General features: G+C 43.5%; 1 protein-coding gene across 1 annotated transcript in view; it reads right to left on the bottom strand.

Annotated features, from left to right (window-relative positions):
- Window positions 1-213: 213 nt before the first annotated feature.
- The window catches only part of ATP11C (ATPase, class VI, type 11C), a gene marked incomplete at its 5' end in the record, with an annotated part of 19,303 nt that continues 880 nt past the window's right edge, over window positions 214-18,636 (bottom strand). The window contains 15 exons of the mRNA XM_010191984.1: window positions 214-414; window positions 4,139-4,292; window positions 5,593-5,696; window positions 6,519-6,584; window positions 8,115-8,250; window positions 10,708-10,835; window positions 11,832-11,891; window positions 12,260-12,405; window positions 13,531-13,633; window positions 14,311-14,485; window positions 14,837-15,100; window positions 15,653-15,834; window positions 16,440-16,543; window positions 17,222-17,295; window positions 18,102-18,173. Coding sequence (XP_010190286.1) covers window positions 298-414; window positions 4,139-4,292; window positions 5,593-5,696; window positions 6,519-6,584; window positions 8,115-8,250; window positions 10,708-10,835; window positions 11,832-11,891; window positions 12,260-12,405; window positions 13,531-13,633; window positions 14,311-14,485; window positions 14,837-15,100; window positions 15,653-15,834; window positions 16,440-16,543; window positions 17,222-17,295; window positions 18,102-18,173 — 1,885 coding nt within the window. The remainder of the gene's footprint in view (window positions 415-4,138; window positions 4,293-5,592; window positions 5,697-6,518; window positions 6,585-8,114; window positions 8,251-10,707; window positions 10,836-11,831; window positions 11,892-12,259; window positions 12,406-13,530; window positions 13,634-14,310; window positions 14,486-14,836; window positions 15,101-15,652; window positions 15,835-16,439; window positions 16,544-17,221; window positions 17,296-18,101; window positions 18,174-18,636) is intronic.

Raw genomic sequence — 18,636 nt, 5'->3', positions numbered from 1 at the left:
GTGTGAAATAGGGCTGGCCTTGCCCTCTTGCACTTCAATTAATGATGTTTTGGATGAATCCCTAAAAGATGCTTTCTTAGTCTCCAATGACATAGACTTCTGATTTGGCAGAATTTTTTTTAGGGGGTGAGGAAGCCACAAGCCCAAAGACAAACAGGTACTGTGGAGCCAGTGCTCTGGCTACTGCTTTATCAACACGGCTGCTTACTGTACTTGGTGATTTTAAAGAGAACTGGTAGGTTAGACCCATGTTTTTTTCCTACAGCATGACAAGATGCAGTGTTTGTATGAAGCACTTTAAAGTATCCTGAGAGGATATCTTTCTGCCACATTAGTAACAGCATCTTCAGTCTTCACATAACCGTTTTCTATATGTTTGTATGAGACTAACATAGGCAGATCAAAGGGGCCAGTCTGCAAAAATCAGAAAGAAAACACACAAGGATTGCAATTGTTACATTCGCAAACTCAAACCAGTTCCTGTGTTATTTTTAGAAAAAAATACTTAAAATTTTATAGAAGAATGGTTAGACCATGATAAAAGTGCCAAATCTCATTCATAACCAAACAACAAGATAGTAAATCAATCTGCACAATCTGCAAAATGCTGTATAAAGCCTAATAGTGATACCTGCCTCGGTATCCCCTGCAGCTCCCATTCTGCTCCAGTCTGCACCAGTATACGGTAGTGGAGAGCACCACCTAACGTCTGCAGAGAGGGAATGGCAATACCCGGGCAAGCAGAAACCCGCATTTATGCCAGATATATTTGGAGCTCTGGCAAACCCGACTCTTGGACCTGTCATTCCCATTAAACTGATTCCTTTTGTTGTTGTTTTTTTTTCCTTTTCTTTTTTTCATTCTCTTTATCGATTTTCTTTACAAGCAGGTATGGGTACAAAGGTAGAAGAGGTTTGCAGAAAATTTGCATTTTTAGGTTTGTAGCAGACACCATACAACTATGTAACTTCTCACTTAATAGTGAAATTGTGAATTCAATTAGGCACTTTTACTTTTTTATTCTGCTACTGCCTTACTATGATGTTTATAATCAAGTAAACTTGTACTAGGATGCTGTCTGTGTGACACAAATATGCCTGCCATACTGTATGTTTACATACAAAGACAAGTACACGTGTTTAGTTTAAATCTATGCAGATAAATTAAAACGTACTTATTTCTATCCGACAGAACAGCATGCACCCTAGAAAAAGGGATTTTGGTACAATTCAGATGCAATACTGGAATCATTTTAATAACCGATATTTTAATACTTCACTGTAAATACATCAGTGTTAGCTTTTATAATCACTGTTAGCATGATTCACTGACTATTCACAGACTAAGATGCCTGTTAATATTAGACTAAAATATCAATTATATTGAAAGATTTGTCTACATACTGCAAAATATTTCAGTTTAAGCTGCAAAATACTTCAGTTTGAGAAGATCTGTGCACATATGGGATCCTGAAAAGGCTGGATAGGACAACCTCCCCAAATTAAAATGCATCCCAAGCATTGCATCTCCATTCCACAAGGACAGGTGCCCCACACCGACAGTCAAGAAGATTACAAGAACCACAGTTTAACTGATTTGGAAAGTTATATTTGGTTAATCAATGCCATTTAAAACCATCCCAACTCCTTCGGACAGGGTACCTGTTACAACACATTAGACTCATCTGAGAATGTTCTTAAAAGTAGTGGTCTGACAGAGGGTCTGGCCGACAAGGACTCGGGTGCCTTCCTGCTGCTCTGTAACAGCGAGGCAAAGAGACTTACAGCACACGCAATGCTGTCCCCTGCCTAACAGTCAAACAGTACAACACACACACACACCTCATTACCACTAAGTCGCATCATAAGGGCTGTAGCAAGCCACGCTCCCTGCACACCCCGGAGATTAACACCGGCTGGGTTTTGCAGTGCAAGAGGCACGGAGGGTATGCAGAAATGAGCCCTGCTTCCCAAAACAGCTGACTTTGGGATGGGGCGTTTATGCTACAGGTGCTTTTGAGGGAGGAGGAAACCATGCTAGATCTTATACTTTATACTGGTATTTTTCAAATAGCAAGTCATACAGAAGATCTGCAGTGAAACCAAATGCTGGGATCCTGTTTGCAAGGCACTTTGCTCTGAGGCAGTCCCACCATCCACACAGTCAGCAAGTGTACACCTTGGTAGGAGGGTTGAGTGCAGTGGCTTATTCACTTGTATAAAGAATTGCAGCAGTGCTAAGTGGGATGGACTGGGCAAGACAGGCACTTAGGGAGCTCCTCCGAAATCAAACAAGCCTGAACTGTTTGCCAAGTCATCTGGAAGACAACCCTAATCCAGTCCACCTTGTCCCATGCTCTACAGAACGAGTTTGGATCTCGTCCACTAACACCTAAAACTACAGTGGGGAAGGAGAGTGCAACCAGCATTGGCTGCATCCACCTCACTTGGACATCCCAAGCACCACCAGTTCACCTACCTGAGGGGAAGACCGAAGGGGAAGAGAGACTAAATATTTAAGCAAAAGATTTAAATTAAAGCAAGAGGAAGGAGCGAGAAAGCACGGTTTTGCAGGGTGAGCAAATCTAAACATGGATTTGCAGGAGTTAGGCATTAGAAGGAGGGGAAAAAAGCAGCAGAGCAAGCAACACATAGCAACTCAGAAGGGAAATCACCTTATTCACTCCAAGAAAAGCTGTGATTGCTGGAAGTTTGAGAAAGCATGAAGATAGTGGATGTTCCTGAGGAAGGAAGGCGCTTCGTTACCTAGTTCATAACAGCACAAAAGACAGAAAATTGCAGTACAAGAAAGAGAAAGGCGGAAACCAAGGAAAACACAAATGCACCTTGCGGTTAAAAAAAAAAAAAGCAAAGAAAAACCCAACATTTTCACAGTGAATATTTAATAAAGACTAAGCAGAGCTGATGTGTTGTCTTATAGGTAGCTAAGGGTAAAACCCAGTCCCATTGAGGTCAAGGGCAAATGCTCAATGACCTGGGCTCAGTCCATCCTCCCCTTCCAGAGGAATCCTCAGGTGTCAAGCTGGGGGTTCAGGCATCTGAATAACTGCCCTAATCTTGTTTTTCATTTAATGCTTATTTTCATTTGATTTTTTTTTTTTTGCAATACTAAGGTCAGGATTCTCAAAAAGGGTCTGGATTTGAAAGCATTTACCTGCTCTTAGATACCTTTAAAAATTAGGTGACCGACTACAGCATCTGGCTGCTGACAGAGACATCTAGAGCTGATATCAGCTTCAGGTGTTTTATAAAACTCTTCCTCAAAATGTGCATTTAAATACAGCTCAGCCTGTGTTTAGTTTGCTATGCACAGATGAAGAGACTTTTCTAGCTGGAGGGGAAAAAGAGGGGCTGCAGGAGCAAGGAGAGACACAGGGAACAGCGGGGTCATGGCCATAGTAAGCAGGGGCTGCCCGGGGGTTATGGTGCTGCAGGGGTGTTCAGCACCTCCAGGCAAGCAGACAGCAAGAGGCAGGGGTGGAGGCCTCAGCACAGTGCGAGTCATGACCCTAAGTGCTGGCATTCACCATTTGCAGGAGTGACAAAGAAAACTTTTAGGAGATGGTTTACAATTCTAAAACAAGCCCTCCTCCTCAGCAGCGGAGGAAAGCTCTTAGGAAACCAAACTGCCTTCAAGGAGAGTTACACATTGCAGGGTAAGGCCACAGCACAAGCCCTCCTTTATTAAGGGGGTACCCCGATATGACAAAATGTAACCCTATTCCCCCTGCACCGCCACTTGAGGACATGCCCACGGGGAACAGTGTGGGTGTGTTCTTTGACATAAAAAGAAGTAGCTATTTTTCAGGACACAGTATGGTGGGTTTGATGATCAGGTTGGAAAAGGGTTACTGTACTTCTATAAGAGATTGGCAGATTTCTATCCAATAAAGGCAACTAAGGAAAGGCACAGGTTGATTCTCTCCTTGCTACAGATTGAGGTAGTATTTTTAGATGAGCTTCCTGACATTTCTGGCATGTGAAAGAACAAAACGAAACTCTAAAAAGCCTTCCCTGAGACACAAGTGGTACACAGTACTGTTACGCGTTCATAGGGTGCTTAAAAGTAAAAGAGGTCTTCCTAAAAATACTGTGCAATACATCATCTTGTTCCTTACCTGACGATTTTTCTCTTTAATATTTTTTAAAACTATTAGAAGAATTTCTGGGAAAAGGCTGATAAAGATCAGGAGAATTATTGCCAGCCATGTGGAAACAGAAGTCAGCATATGGGCAAATACAAAATACATTCTTTGCTGCTTCAAGAAAGGCCTGAAAAAGAAAGGATACAAATAAATTCTAGTTAACACTCATTTTCTAAGAAGGTCAGAATCAAAGTCAGATTCAGATCAAACCATTACCAGTAATGCCTCCCTTTCATATAGGGATGGATACAGCTGCTCAGAAACACACTGTCTATCTTTCTCCCAGTGCATCTCCTGCCTTCAACTGCACCAGTTCTGGACGACTGTCCTGTCACCTTGCACAGTCTGTTTTGCATCTTCCACATCTGTTTCATTTCAGGGTGGGGAGGGGTTTGGATTTTGCTACTATCACTGAAAGATAAATTATTCACCTTGTCAAAAAACAGATAATTTTATTTCAACTCTGGACTTCATTATAGCTTGTGGTTTGCTTTTGGTAGTGGAAATTCAGACTGTCAGTCCTAATAGGTTGTTTGTGTCTTCCTCTCTTGATAACAAAGGGGAACAACAGAAGCTTGTGAAAAATGCCTCATAAATAACCAATAACAAGGATCCCAAAGCAGTTGTTGCTTGACTCAAAAATACTGAGCTGTGAAAATTAAATACAACAGTAGAAAACTCACATATTTCAGCACAGAGATCTGGCTAGATCACAGATCTGAATCTGCTGGTTAGGAACACTGAAGAGTTAAAGGCTGTGACGCTCAGTTAAAATATTTAAATCAGTTCCACATCTTTAGTAGCAGACTGCTGGGTCAGGGATCTAGCCAACAGCCTATGGTGTAAAATGGAAGATGCTGTGAATGTCAACTTGAACATCTACTCCAGTATGACAAATAGAAAACTAGTAATATTTGTAATGTACTATTGCTTGCCTGCTTTTGCAAGACATTAAGGCTAAAATCCTGGTCACAGTCAAATCAATGAGAGTTTATTCTTCTACTCGGATCCAGGATTTCAGCAGGAGGATCTGAGTCTTCTCCTGCTCCTTTCTCCCCCCTTAAGCTGCCCCAGAGTGCCAGATTCTCTGGCTCTGCATCTGCCTCATCTTTTCTTTCCTTCTGTTCCATAGGGTTCCTTTCTACCACCAATTTTCCTTTCCCATCCACACACACAGATCAGAAAGGAACCTACAGGCAGAAAAGCAAACCACCTCTTGTAAAAGGCAAGCAACCTGGATGGCAATCAGGGTGTTATCTGCTTCTAGGCTATCTCTTCAGCAGAGGGAGGAGCATGATTGCTCCTGCCATCCGTAAGTCTCTGGATAGCCAACTAAGGGGATGCTGCAGCTATGTCTGTCTCCTCGCCAGAGCCAGCATTGGGCGCTCCCCTAAGAAAGCACTACAGAAAGAAGAAAAGGTACTTGCCAAATGACTCCTCCCCAAAAGAATGAGAAAAACACATAGAAGGCAAGGGAGCCCCAAATCACAAAGTGGTTCATCCATGTCCAGAATCGGGTATCTAATGCCAGCTGTGTGAATAAAAGACAGAAGAAGCATCAGATGCAGGTGTATTTGATTCTATTTATATAAAATTTCTCACCGCTTTCACATTAAGGTTGAAATTTTCCAAACAACTACCTCTCTGCATATGTGCACCAGGGAAAATATTTTCAGTATCTCCAGACTGGCACAATGTCAACAGGGAAATAGTGAGTTTCTAATTGTAACTGACATCTTTTAGTAGAATAAATTTGATGCAACCTCTGATGTTACAGGAAAGAAATGTCTAAAGGTTATGGGGATTCTAATTGCCTCCTGCTACCACCTGCTTTCCTGAACCAAACATAAAAGACATATTGTAGGGTCTTATGCAAACTGTTTGTTCTGGAAGGCTCTGTGAAACACAGCAGATTTGCTATTATTATGTGATACATGTGCTTCTGTGATCCCTCCAGTGCTTTGCAGCACCTGAAACAAGGTGGACAAACCCACGCTCTCCATTGTTGTTCTCTTCTTGTTGGAACTGAACACCAAGGGGTAAAAGTGTGAGAAAGTCAACTGTAATCAACTGGAGTCCTCAGAAGAGGGCAAAAACCAGGAAAATAATTTAACACTTATAGACCAGCACAGCCCAGAACACAGCCCATGGACTACACAATGGACAGGGGTCAATAAGCAAGTTCTGCCTCTATGGAAGAAGAGAAGATTTAGAGAAGATTTAAGTGTGGCGGGAAACTTACTCAGAGAAACTTCACCTTCAACACGTTTGCTGCATGATTTCACAGCGCATACACATGCATTGGAAAATGACTGCAAAAATAAGCGAGTGAAAAAGGAAGGAAGAGCCTAACCTTCAGAGTGACGGTGAACACCAGCACGGTGAAAACAATCGTCCCAAAAGTCCAGTTCCCAAAAACCTGAAAAACAAGTTACATTGCCACAGGCGTCTTGGTCCATCTCCTTGGAGAGGCACAGAAGACGATGAGGACAGGCGTGCAAGCAGGGACCGGAGGGGAAGAACGGGATGGAGCAACTACTACAAGGGAGTGATGCTCGCAGAGGCATCGGGCACCCTGCACAACTTGCTGCCCGCTACGCTACCCTGTGCCATGCAGTGCCACACAGACAGGTGACAGGTACAACCTCCTACTAACAGCAATGTTACAAGTCATCAGACCACCTGTATTTCATGGCTTCTTGGTAATTTACTCAGTTTCTGCTTTCTCGCAACACCTCTGCTCATTGTCTCATTTCAGTCCCATTTGCAGAATGCACCAGTGGGTATTTTTCCATCTGGTTTGGTTTGCGGATACTAGTGACTACGCATGACAAAGAAAAGCAGATACTGCGTATAAATCCAAACGATGGCGATGAATGGGAGGGATGCTTACCAAAGGCTGTCAAGATCTGAATGCATACATTAAAACAGAAAGTGAAATGTAAAAATTTTCAAAAAATGCAAAAAAATTAAAGTCAATAGGAGCGAAAAAGGGGTCAATCAAACATACATGGATATTATGAGCAATTGCTGGTAGCAGTTCTTACAGGTATAAGTATTTACAGAACAGGACATAACCACAAATCTTATTTTAGTGCCCCACAGACCTGATCTCTCAAAGCATTTGCAGAACATATCAGTGCTTCATGTTTTATTCAAATACAACCAGAATGGCTATAAATACAGAAAAGCACTCAATCTACAGTACACAGGTTTGACTGCTTACAGCTGGGGCCATAAATCTTGGCACTGATGTAACGTATGCATATACATACGTAAATCTCATGAGTTTTTCTCCAAGTGTTAGCTGCTACAAAAAAAAAAATAAGGTATTTTCAAGGGTCACAAGTGATGGCATAAAGAAGTTTTCCATCAGTGGAGACCTGCTGACATGCTCCGTATCCCCTTGGGGAAAGGGTCCTGTGACAGCCCAGGTCACCATGCGTGGCAGCTGCACTGCACTAATGCTTTGCTCTGTACTCAGTTAACCAGCAAAAAGAAAAAAAAAAAAAAGAAAAGCTGACAAGCAGCATCTTATCAAGGTGGGATAATTCAGTTGCTAGTCTCCAGCCAAACACGTGCTCAAATTCACATGGCATGCTGGTAGGAAGGACAGACAGTGTTCCTGCCCTGGCTCAACACCTGGGACCACACAGGAGAGTGGAAGAGTGTTGTGCAAAGCTTGCCAGGTTGGAATAAAGCTATGTGTAAGACTAGTTCTTTTGCCTATTGAGTATAACCAGCTCTGCCCTGTTTCCATGGCAATTTGGAAAATGTTTCATTTCAAGCATTTGCTGCAAAATCACACCATAAGCAAGGCTACACCATCTGACAAGACTCAAGACACACCACACAGATTAAGCGTGTAGATATTCCCTGCCAAGCATATAAAAGAGGCAGTGCACAAAAGAAACACTCATCTTTCTTTTTCTTTTTTTGGTGGTGTTACCTTTCCGTTATCTTCCAATGATGAATTTTGAAAAAGAAAATAAACCCCAAAGAAAAACACAAGTCCTTCAAAGGTGCCCAGAAAGGTCCAGTACAGGAACGGCCTCCACTGCAGCATCGCATTATCTGAAACCTTCCTGCCAAGAGAGAGTAACAAGAACATCATTGCCATATTTAAGATGCGCTGCAAAGCCCCTTGCAGCCAGGCGGCCAGTAGGCTTTGGAAACAAGGAGGTAAAACGCACAGATATCTGCCAGCGTACAGGACAAAAACATCTGCCACATGCAGCTGTTAGCCATGACAAATCATAAGAGGTTCAGCATATTAAATTTGTTTTGTCCTTCTCCTCTAGGTGGATTTTAATCCAAGCCAGCTCAAAGCAAACAGCTATAACGCTGTCCTGAGCCTCTCCCCCTGCTCCTGCTCTGCCCAGGGTATCTGACATTAACTGCTGAATTTTAAAACCAGGACAATGCTGAAGAAAAGCTGCAGAGGATGCGGCAAATCTGTGGTGTGTTTCCTGCTTTGTTAAATCCCCAAAATCCCTCTTTGAGCAAAGCTCTGCAAGTTCCATCCCTGGAAGTAGTGTTTTTTCTGAGCAGACTGAAAATAACCTCCTAAATCGTACGGTGGGTGTTTTTAACATGGGGGTTGTAGAAGGAGGCTCTTGGCTGAATATAGGATGAGATCCAGCATGGAGGCAGCAGCAAATGGATGTGCTGTGGGCAGAGCTCTGCACAGACTGCAGGCAAAGGCTGGTGAGCGGAGAGCGGCCATCAAGGCAGGAGGGAGCTAAAGAGAGTTTCCTGCATCATTATCTTTTCAGATTATTTCCTTTAAAACTTGAAGATTGATAGGAGATAAAAGCATTGCTTATCACAAAACCAAAAATCCCCATTCATTTCTCATTTTTCTTCCTAACTATTAAAGCAATACATCTATTTTCACCAAGATGGACCTTGCAAACCATTGCGGTGCTGGGCTCGTATAATTGCAGTTTTCAAAACAAAACCCTACTGAATCCTATGCATGATGATGCAGTGGGAATGCTCTCACACACCACAATTTGACTATAAAGAGCATGGATAAACCAGACTGTAAGTGCGTTTTATTGCAAGGAGAGAAAATACAACCATCTTCCTCACTGCAAGCTCTGTTCTGCATTCACATTTATGTCCCGCAGTGCTCATCGTAAACAGGTTTTTCACAGCGCCTCAGACTAGAGATCTGCACTGCAGCAGCTCAGCACTTCATACAGCAGAGGCGCAGCAGACTCTCTGCATTCAGCAGCACATGCAGAGTCATGAATATTCAAACTAAAGCTATCTGCCTGCACAATTAATCTGCTTTCCCTCAATGGACAGACCCCAGAGTTCAGACAGCCCACCCGTGTGAAAGCGCAGGGGCCTGCTGTTACTAGTCTATGCCACACAATATCCAATTACCAATTTATTTAAAATAGACACGGTGGCATTTTGCTATATGAGTGGAGGAATGCAGAGGTCTGATCAATCCTGGATCTGAGTACTTACTTCAAAAGCACCCAAAGTCCCTTACTAGCTTTACAGCTCTTGTTGCATTTGCCGATTTTTCTATAACTAAAGCAACTACAACACACTATCTTTAGGCATCTGCTAACTCCCTTTGCTGTCCCTGCAAAGGCATCACTCTTGGCTTAAACACAGTCATGTCACACACAGCATTGTATGATGGTGACAGGGCTTGCACAAGGCACTGGTCAGAGCAGTCTCAACCTGGTTGCTTGTCACAGGGGTGAGCTCGGTGCTGAGCTTACTGCCAAGCAAGTGAATTAACAACAGCGATATATGAACAGAGTACTCCCAAAAAAAAGCATCTTCCTTAGTCCTTGCTGAAGGGCTGCACCCAAGTGTGTGTGTGTGCAGGCAGGGGTGGGAGGAAGATGGGAAGCATCTCTGTTTCTGTGGGAAGTCAGAGCCTCCTCCTGTTGCAACCAGCAAAAGCAGAGAGACAGTCTCCTCTTAAACTGGGCTCTGCCATGGGCAGGAATCTCAAAGAGAGGGGCTCTCCAGCAATAGTCTCTGATATGAGGAGTTGGCCTGTGGAGGGGAAGCCTAGGGGGAAGGCTAGAAAAACTACCTGCCTGAGCTGGGCTTCAGGAACATTTGCCCTTCTGAAAATGACCAGATCTTTTTTTTTTTTTTTCTCCTGAAAGCTATATCTCTCTGTGACCCATTATACACTCTATCATGCGCTTAACTCATGCTGCCTGGCTTAAAGCTAACGTGAGTGAATAGTCTGGCCATACTTGCAGCTTGATTTTTATTATGGATAAAGAACTCCACTACAGTTTACCTTTTTATATGGGCGCAGCAGCACAATTTGCTAGTCCAGACACTGTTGGAGAGCATAACTAACTAGAAATAGGCAGTAAATAGGACATTGCTCAGCAGCAGAGCCAACAGGGACAGAAACAGCCTTTTTCTGCAGTTCATGGCAACCCCATCACTGACACAGAACAAGGACAGCTATTTACACTCCTGCACCAACAAAACTTAAACCATGGATAAACCACCAAGTTGTGTCAAAGCATATCCAGTCCAGCACTACTTACATATACAGCTGTGGATCCGAGGTCAGCGTGTCGATGTTGATATGCTGCTCCAGGAGGCTGTACGCCAGGATAGGTAGTGATGTGAAGCAGATATTGTACATGGTAAGATAAGCAGCATCATACAGCGGCTTAGAAGAAGAAAGGGTAAAATAAGACAAATTCCCCTTTAAAAGTCTCCCCATAAAGAGATTAACTGTTTCCAGCCCTTGCCTCCATACATACCCTACAGATTAATCTCTGTCATAGCCACACAGGACAGTTTCATTTGATAGGGGTGACACTCCATGCAATGCCAGGGGGCCAAGGCACCTGCAGGCTAAGTGACTGAGACCTCATTCCCAGCACCCAGAAGTTTTGTAGCTGGCTGGTCTCAGCTCCAGCTTTTTCTCCAGAAAAATGTGATTAAACAGGCCTTATCACAGCTTTTCTGTAGCTGCTCTTTCTATTAATATACTTGATGTCTCCTATGACTCTCTAAAGACTAGACTATTTTGGAGAACTATGACTTTTTTTTTTTTTTTTAAGAAAAAAAGCAAGTAGTTCTGCCCAGACAAGTAGAGAATTATCTCCTATCATTTACTCTTCCATATGATTACTTTTGAGCCCAAATAGACACAAAAGCTGGTAAGTTGGCACAAAAGCCAAAGCTCTGGTCTCCATGCATATGAGTCCACCCGCCAAACAGATCAGTCCTTCTGATTACTTGGACAAAGCAAGGCTCTGATGACACTCATCATGTGTCTTTTTTTAAAGGCTGTCAGAAAAGAACAAACTGTTCTTCCTTTTGAGAGGCAGAGAAAAGATCAGGAAGTCTTTGAAAACTTTTTCTCTTAGAAGAAGAAGTAGTAGCAAAATCAGGTGCTGACTGACCAGCTAAACCCCTCTTGTTATTTTAGGAAGGTGTCCATCTGTGTTCATGGGCGATTGATGGGAAAGGAGAGAAAGATGTTTTTGAGACCCATAACTGAAAAGAAAGACATCACTGAGCAATGGGGTTGGTTCCTACTGTCCTCTAAAGTGAGGAGAGAAAGGGACTGGACACTAAAAGCCAAGTCTCTGCTAGGAAGCCTCGTTGTGTCTCTTGCTTTTTATCCTGGTTTTATAGACATGTTACTGGAAGTTACCTGCTGTGAGAATCCACAGAAGAACTGGTATAAAAACTGCGGTAAAATGAAGCAAAGGTTCTAGGGAAACAAAAGACAAACAGTTAGCAGGAAATTTCTTGACTTCTCAATGTAAATATTTTTTCCTGTTACGAGGCATTAGCATCTTTTATTACAGTATCAGATGAGTTAGGGTATTGTTTTCTACCAAGCACAAAACTAACCCAATGAACTCTTAGTATCTGCAGAAAACACTGGAAGAAAGTCATGCTCATGTTGCCCTGTAAGCATTACTCTCAACTGACAGGCACATTGCAGAGACAGCCTGTTCTGGGGAAAGAACAGAGCTACAGACTATCCTATACATTTTTTTCCTGTTTGCTCTTTTTCCTATCGTCAAAAAAACCCCACAGTACAAACAACAAGACACACTGTGCACACATCCTTACCTTATAGAAGAAATACTGTACAAGGTGTGCTATTCTCACATAATATAAATGCCCATGCGCTAGTAGCAATTTTCTTAAATGTTTAAACTTTGGCACAGCGTAATCGCTGTTTCTGGAAGCCTGTCGCCCTTCTTTGCCTTTTATGCCTGGAGATAGAAGCATGGCAAGGGATTAGTACTTAAGTGATTGGGATTTAGATCAATGCTATAGCAAGGGGTTAATCCTTACGGGACGGTAATCTGGACCGATGCTACCCACTAGACTTGGTCACATCACTCAGTGTCTCAAGGCATGACAAAGGCTGTATTTCCCCCCTGAGTACCCCAGGAGAGCAAAATGCTAATGTGCTGCAAGACTCGGTGTGGTTTTGGCTCCACAGCACTCAGATCTGCCTCTGGAGTTTTTAAGATATATTTAGGTTGCTGTCTGAGTTCCTATGTAAGATAACATGGTGAAGAATATCTAAGCAAGCCTGATAAAAGCTAAGAAATCGATTTCCCCACGGGCTTGCCCACATCTCACACAGCCCAGTTATTTCACTGCAGACACTCAGCCTCCAGAAACATCCATGCAGAGCTGAGCTCAGTTTTGTTCACTCAAAAGCCACGTCAAAACAAACTGCACCAGGACCCCATTCATTAGAGGGTAACACAGCATTTCCTATAGCCCCAAATAAAGAGGCCGCCCTTTCTTGTCCATCAACCCTTCTTTAGCAGTATTGAAAAAAACAATTTCCTGTATCTCCAACACCAGTCTGCAGAAAGTAGGACTGTTTCCAGCCTGATGTCAGTCATACCAACAGGCCAGACACAAAGTAACTGAGCATCAGCCCTGGGGAAATACACGTGGCTCCCAGTGGTGACTTACTAGCAGCTGCGACCAGTTAGCTCTAATAAAGTCTGATATTTTAATTGCACCGCCTTTGCAACAACTGCCAGTAATCACCCATCAGTTTACTTGTGCCTTTTTTTTTTTCTGACCAGCAAGCAACCTTTGCAACCTTGAATTTGGCCATAGAGTTTTTGACCACAACCTGTAGTTTAATCACTGATAAGAGAGTGGTACTATCAAAGGTGAGCAGCATATGATGATCCCAAATATTTATCTGGAATCAAACACTGCCTCCAAAGAAAGCAATAGCAGATTTTCTGCATCTTTCAATGGGATCAGTTTAACTGTGTGCAATCAGAAATACTGACTGTGTCTCAATAGTGAACCCCAGCAACAGCAGAAGGGTCTTAGGCATCAGATGGGTATTAGCAGGGTATTACCTATTCCAACGTGTGCTTCCAGAATCATACTAACATCATTTGCACCATCTCCTATAGAGAGTGTTATAGGGCTCCCTTTTGTGTTCTTTACCATTCGCACAATCTAAAAGGATAACAGCAGAAACAAAAAATTCAGTTAAAAAGCCTCCGGAGCCCCTCCTCCCCACTGCCCCAGTTGCAAAAGTCCCTCAGGTCAACTAGCCGGGCTTTTACAGCAGCAAGATAATGCCTGGAAACTTCAGACTAATAAACTCCCTCGTTATTTCCTTTGCAGTCATCAGCCAGAGTGAAAGCCAAGATCCAGCTGCACGGAGATGAAGGACAGTATTTAAAAACAAATCCCAGACAGCAGCATCCCACTCTTCCCTTCTGCCAGACCACACTCTCCCAAAGATGGGACCCCTTGGCCATTTCAGGGGACAGGAAACCATCCCATGGAAGAGGAGCAGAAACATGTCACTCATCAGGATTGGATACCATCAGCTGGCATGAGAAAGTCACAGACTCCACTCAACAAATTTGGAAAGGTAAAAAGAACAAATAGTTTTTTGTTTATTTCTAATTGGCTTGGGTTTGTGGCTTCCTGCGAGCTTATGAAACAAAGGTTTACATTCAGATTTGAAAAACTGGTGTGTTTCCATCACACACTGAAGCTCAGACAAGGCTTACACATAGCCAGAAGTCCCAGCTGATTAAGATGATCAGGTCAAGTCCCAGCCAATGGGTTAGAAGTGCATTGCATCCTCTAATGATGTGCTTCAGATAGTTAAAAGTAAATACCTGTGCTTTCTGCAAGGGAGCCATCCGGCAGCAGAGGACTGCAGTACACTTCAAGCAGATTTGTAGAAATATGTTTTTGTAATTACTAGAACTCGAGTCCTGAGAAGGGTTGAGTATCAGTGACAGTGTTGAGCCATCTATGATCAGGCCATATTCTTGACTCAATGTCCAGCTTCTGGGATACAACAAGGAACAAGTTTGAAATTAAATCAGACTTAAAAAGTCAATCCAGCTTCTTGTATCACCTTAGCAGAAAATAAATTGCTTTTGTATTCATTTTCTTCCCATCCCTTTTGGGGGGTTCAGCAATCTTACCAAGTTTGGATTTAACATGTGACTTTCACGAAGGGAACTGAGTAATTAAGTTCAAAACCAGCTAATACTAGAGATAATGAGCAAAGCAAAGGAGCCAGTTGCAGTGTCTCCAAGCAGGCTAGTTGCCAGGGCCACAGCATGGTCCTATTTCTCTATAAACTTTGCAACTGCATCCCAAGTGCACACAGACTGGGTCCTCCTGCTCACTTACCTCTTTAGGACTCCCCGGTTTTTGGGAATGTCCTGAATCAGTTTTTTATGGTACTCCATTAGCAGTTCATGGAGCCGATCCTCCTTTCTTTCACTCTCCCCCACCGTTCTTGCTGTCAGCTCCAGCAGCTCGGTGCTGGTCTGGAAAAGCCTGCAGGCATAGCAGGTGGATTTGGCAGTTTCCATCTTGTCTCCCGTCAGCACCCAAACCTTCATGCCAGCTGTGTGTAGAGCTTCAATTGTCTCTGCTGACTGTTCCTGCAGCCTGCAAGCAGAAGTAAAAACATCACTGCTCAGGCTGGCCCACGCTTAATCTGTGCAACCTTTATTTTGCAGGTAGGAAATACCAGCTCAAAAAAAAGTCCATTGATTTTCCCTATGCTGAAGAGACTACTGCCACAGGAATAAGGATTAGAAGTCAATCACAAGTTTTTATTTGCAGCCAAAACAAAAAATCATCACTGCTTTATACTGTGAGACTTGAGTCAAAAATAAGAATTTAATTTACACATGCAGTTACTGTAACTGCATGCAAAACTAAATCTGTTTTGATGTGCAAATGAATGCTGCATGCTTAATTCACTTTACAGAAGCACGAGTACCTCTGTAGTTTCATTAATAAATTCTAATTCCTACTACACCAGCTGATTTTAGCAACGAGGGCACTGTGTAATGGGTTGTGCCACAGAGTAATTAGTTGCCCTAGACACTTCCAAGCATGTGCCTGGCTGCTCAGTTCCAGCACAGCAAGTCAGGGCCATAATGCAATGTCAGGGAGAAACTGTAGGCACCGTGGTGGTGATGGGCACCTCTTTACCTGTCTTCTACGGCAGTAGCCCCAATCAAGTGCATGTCTGCTTCTGTGTCTTCAAAAACCCTCGCCATCTTTTCCTCCCTGTCCTGCAGAGCCATCTTAGCTTCACTAAGTTGTCTGTCAATTTTGTCATACTCCTTTTGAGTTAGTTCTTTGAATGCCACGCAGAGCGTTCGGTAGCCATCCTGGTAGGGAGAGAGAAAGAAATTATAGTGGACAAGTGTCCTGAAACCAGATTTCCTACAGCTCCTCACTTGAGAGTTAGTGCTATTCCCCACCATCAGTGCTTTCTGTCAGTACTGACCCTGATGGCAATGACAATTTGTTGGCTTGACTCAAAAGACCAATTTCCCTGTGTTCATACAGTAACTTCATCCCATCAAAGAAACTGTGGTTACACTTATTACATGCATGTAATAAGGCAGAGAGAAACTAAAAGAAGGATCAGAGGCAAGAGCGTGCATCTAGCAGGGAGAGCAGGGACCGGTTGTCCCCATGACTGGGACCAGGCACTTTTCCCACTGGAGAAAACAGCTTGCTATTGTTATTTCTATTTTTAACTTGCTTGGGAGCTGCTTAGACACAACTGTGATAAAGACCATATAAGTATATCAAAGTCAAATAAAGGTGGAAGCCAAAGAATCAGAAAAGGAAAGATGCTTGGCTTCAGAACAATGTGAAGCAACACTCAGATTTTCAACACTTTTGTCCAAAGCAAGGTCACCTCCCTATTTTTGGAATAAAGCTTTCCTGACCCCAGGAGCCAGCCAAATGCCAGCCGTGCACTCACCATAGCGTTGCGGTCCACGTGGACTTTTGTTTGTTGAATTTCTTCTTGCTGCACCCTTGGAAAAACAGAGGAGTCTGCTCCTTTGCAGAAGAGAAGCAACTTTCCTAAAAGCAAATTGTAAATAGTTTATAGCACTCACAAGCTGTAGAAAGACTTAACAGCTTCAACAACCAGCAAATGACACAGAGAAAGGAAACTTGGCAGGACTGCTAAAGAAAGGACTGCTAAAAGCCCAGCTGCCCACCAAAAGAGGCCTTACAGTAACCATGCAAAACCCTGCTTGACCCCAGGTTGTGACCTTGGATGTCCATACCTGCCTCTGAGCAAGCTTTCTGCACCAGATTGGGCAAAGCAGTTTATTTTTTCCTATTTAGAAGCCTTGGCAACCTTTTCAGGAAAGGCAAAATCAACATCTCAAACCTTACAGGACTGACATTTGAGAAGAATGGTGACCTCTGAATTTTTGTATGCTGTCCCCACAATAACTCACCCTGCTCAGGGGAAGATCTCGCATCTCCCCAGCTGTACTTGTACCTCCAGGCTGGAACAAGGCAAGCACAGAGATCTCAGTGCCTGGGTCCCTGTCCCCATCCCAGTTCCCTCCCCTTATCTGCTGCTGGTTAAAGAAAATTAACTCTATCCCAACCAGACTCAGTACAGGATTTATCAGATCAGCTTAGAAAACCTAACCACTTAGCCTTTCTGGGTTACAGGAATAAAGAGGATGTGGTTTATATTTGTACACACATGTATGGGAATCCAGAAATGCATTTTAATCATACCAGTGGTGGTCCTCACAATGACACTCATACGGCGACGCACAGGATCAAAGTTCAACACATGGAGAAGTTGGTACCTTAAAAAAAAAAAAAGCTTAGACTCAGTAAAAGAAGAATAACTACTTCAGACAAAAAGTCACTAAGTTAGAGAAATACACCCTACAAGAGGTAGCACTCACTGGAAAATGTACTTTTTACAGCTACCGCACAAGAAAATGGAGTGGAAAAAAAAGTTTCAGTGCTGCTTTGAGGCTGAGCATGCGGGTGCCCACCAGCACGCCAAGCCCCCAGGCTGGGTCAGCAGGAAGCAACATCAGCGCTGGCATTTAAATATTTCACTGTAAGGGGATCAAGAAGTGAAACTTGCTTGTGAAGGCAAGTTCTCGGGGAACATTGGGACAGTGATTCTCAGATGACCCCCAAGCTGTGAGCACAGGGCAAAATCTATTTTCAGCTCAGGAGGGGAAAAATGTTACAGGGAAGGGAACCACATCACCCAGTTTAGGCTTACAGTATCCTGCTGTGAGGCCCAGACACTGTCCATAACATCAGGAACCACCGCTTGAAACCTGGGAGCCACCTGCACAGCTGGGCACAGATGAAGGATACAGACAAGGGACCACAGGCACTTAAGGGACCTGAATTTAGGCATCATTAAAACCACCAGCAGATTTATGCAAGCAAGCCTTTCAACCTGCACCCTGCTACAGTGCGTGTTGTAAGAAGGACAGGAATTTTTCAGGCGGGCCAGCAAAATCTGACACCCCTCACAGAACAGCTTTGGCCTCGCCAGATTGGCTACGTTGACCAAAATTGACTAAGCCAGGCAGGAGATGGCACAGCACCAGCAGCCCTGTTCCTCGGCAGTCCCTGTAGCACTTACATTTCAGTTTCATTCTTTTGGTTTCGTACTTTCATGAAATCGTTTTCAAGTCCTAGAAAAGTGAAACCATACCTGTCAATAAACAAAAGGACAGAACAACATTGAAAACACCTGTTGGCACACATTATACATTAACAACGTTCTCATTTAATCTTCTGTACTGCACAGGAGAGCAAAGTTACAGAGTCTGAGCTAAAAAAACTTGGGTGGATGTTTGCTTGCTTCATGCAGAGCCTGTTGCAATGTTCTGGCTCTGCTCCCATGACCTGGCGAGCTGGGAACTGAAGTGCACAGATGCTGAGAGGCTCTGGACGTGGTCCCCTGAGTCTCGGGCAGATTTACAAGCCTCAAGCAAGTGTATACAGCTTCAATGACCTCCATCTAAAACCTAGGGGTTGGTAATAGCATAGAATCACAGAATGGTTTGAGTTGGAGGGGGTCTTTATGTCACTCAGTTCCAAACCCACTGCCATGGGGCAGGGACACCTCCCACCAGATCAGAGTGCTCAAAGCCCCATCCAACCTGGCCTTGAGC

The sequence above is a fragment of the Mesitornis unicolor genome, unplaced genomic scaffold, assembly GCF_000695765.1.
Source record: "Mesitornis unicolor isolate BGI_N332 unplaced genomic scaffold, ASM69576v1 scaffold27559, whole genome shotgun sequence".
NCBI lineage: Eukaryota > Metazoa > Chordata > Aves > Mesitornithiformes > Mesitornithidae > Mesitornis > Mesitornis unicolor.
The sequence above is the reverse complement of the archived record's forward strand: the minus strand, read 5'-3'. Positions and strand labels throughout refer to the sequence as shown.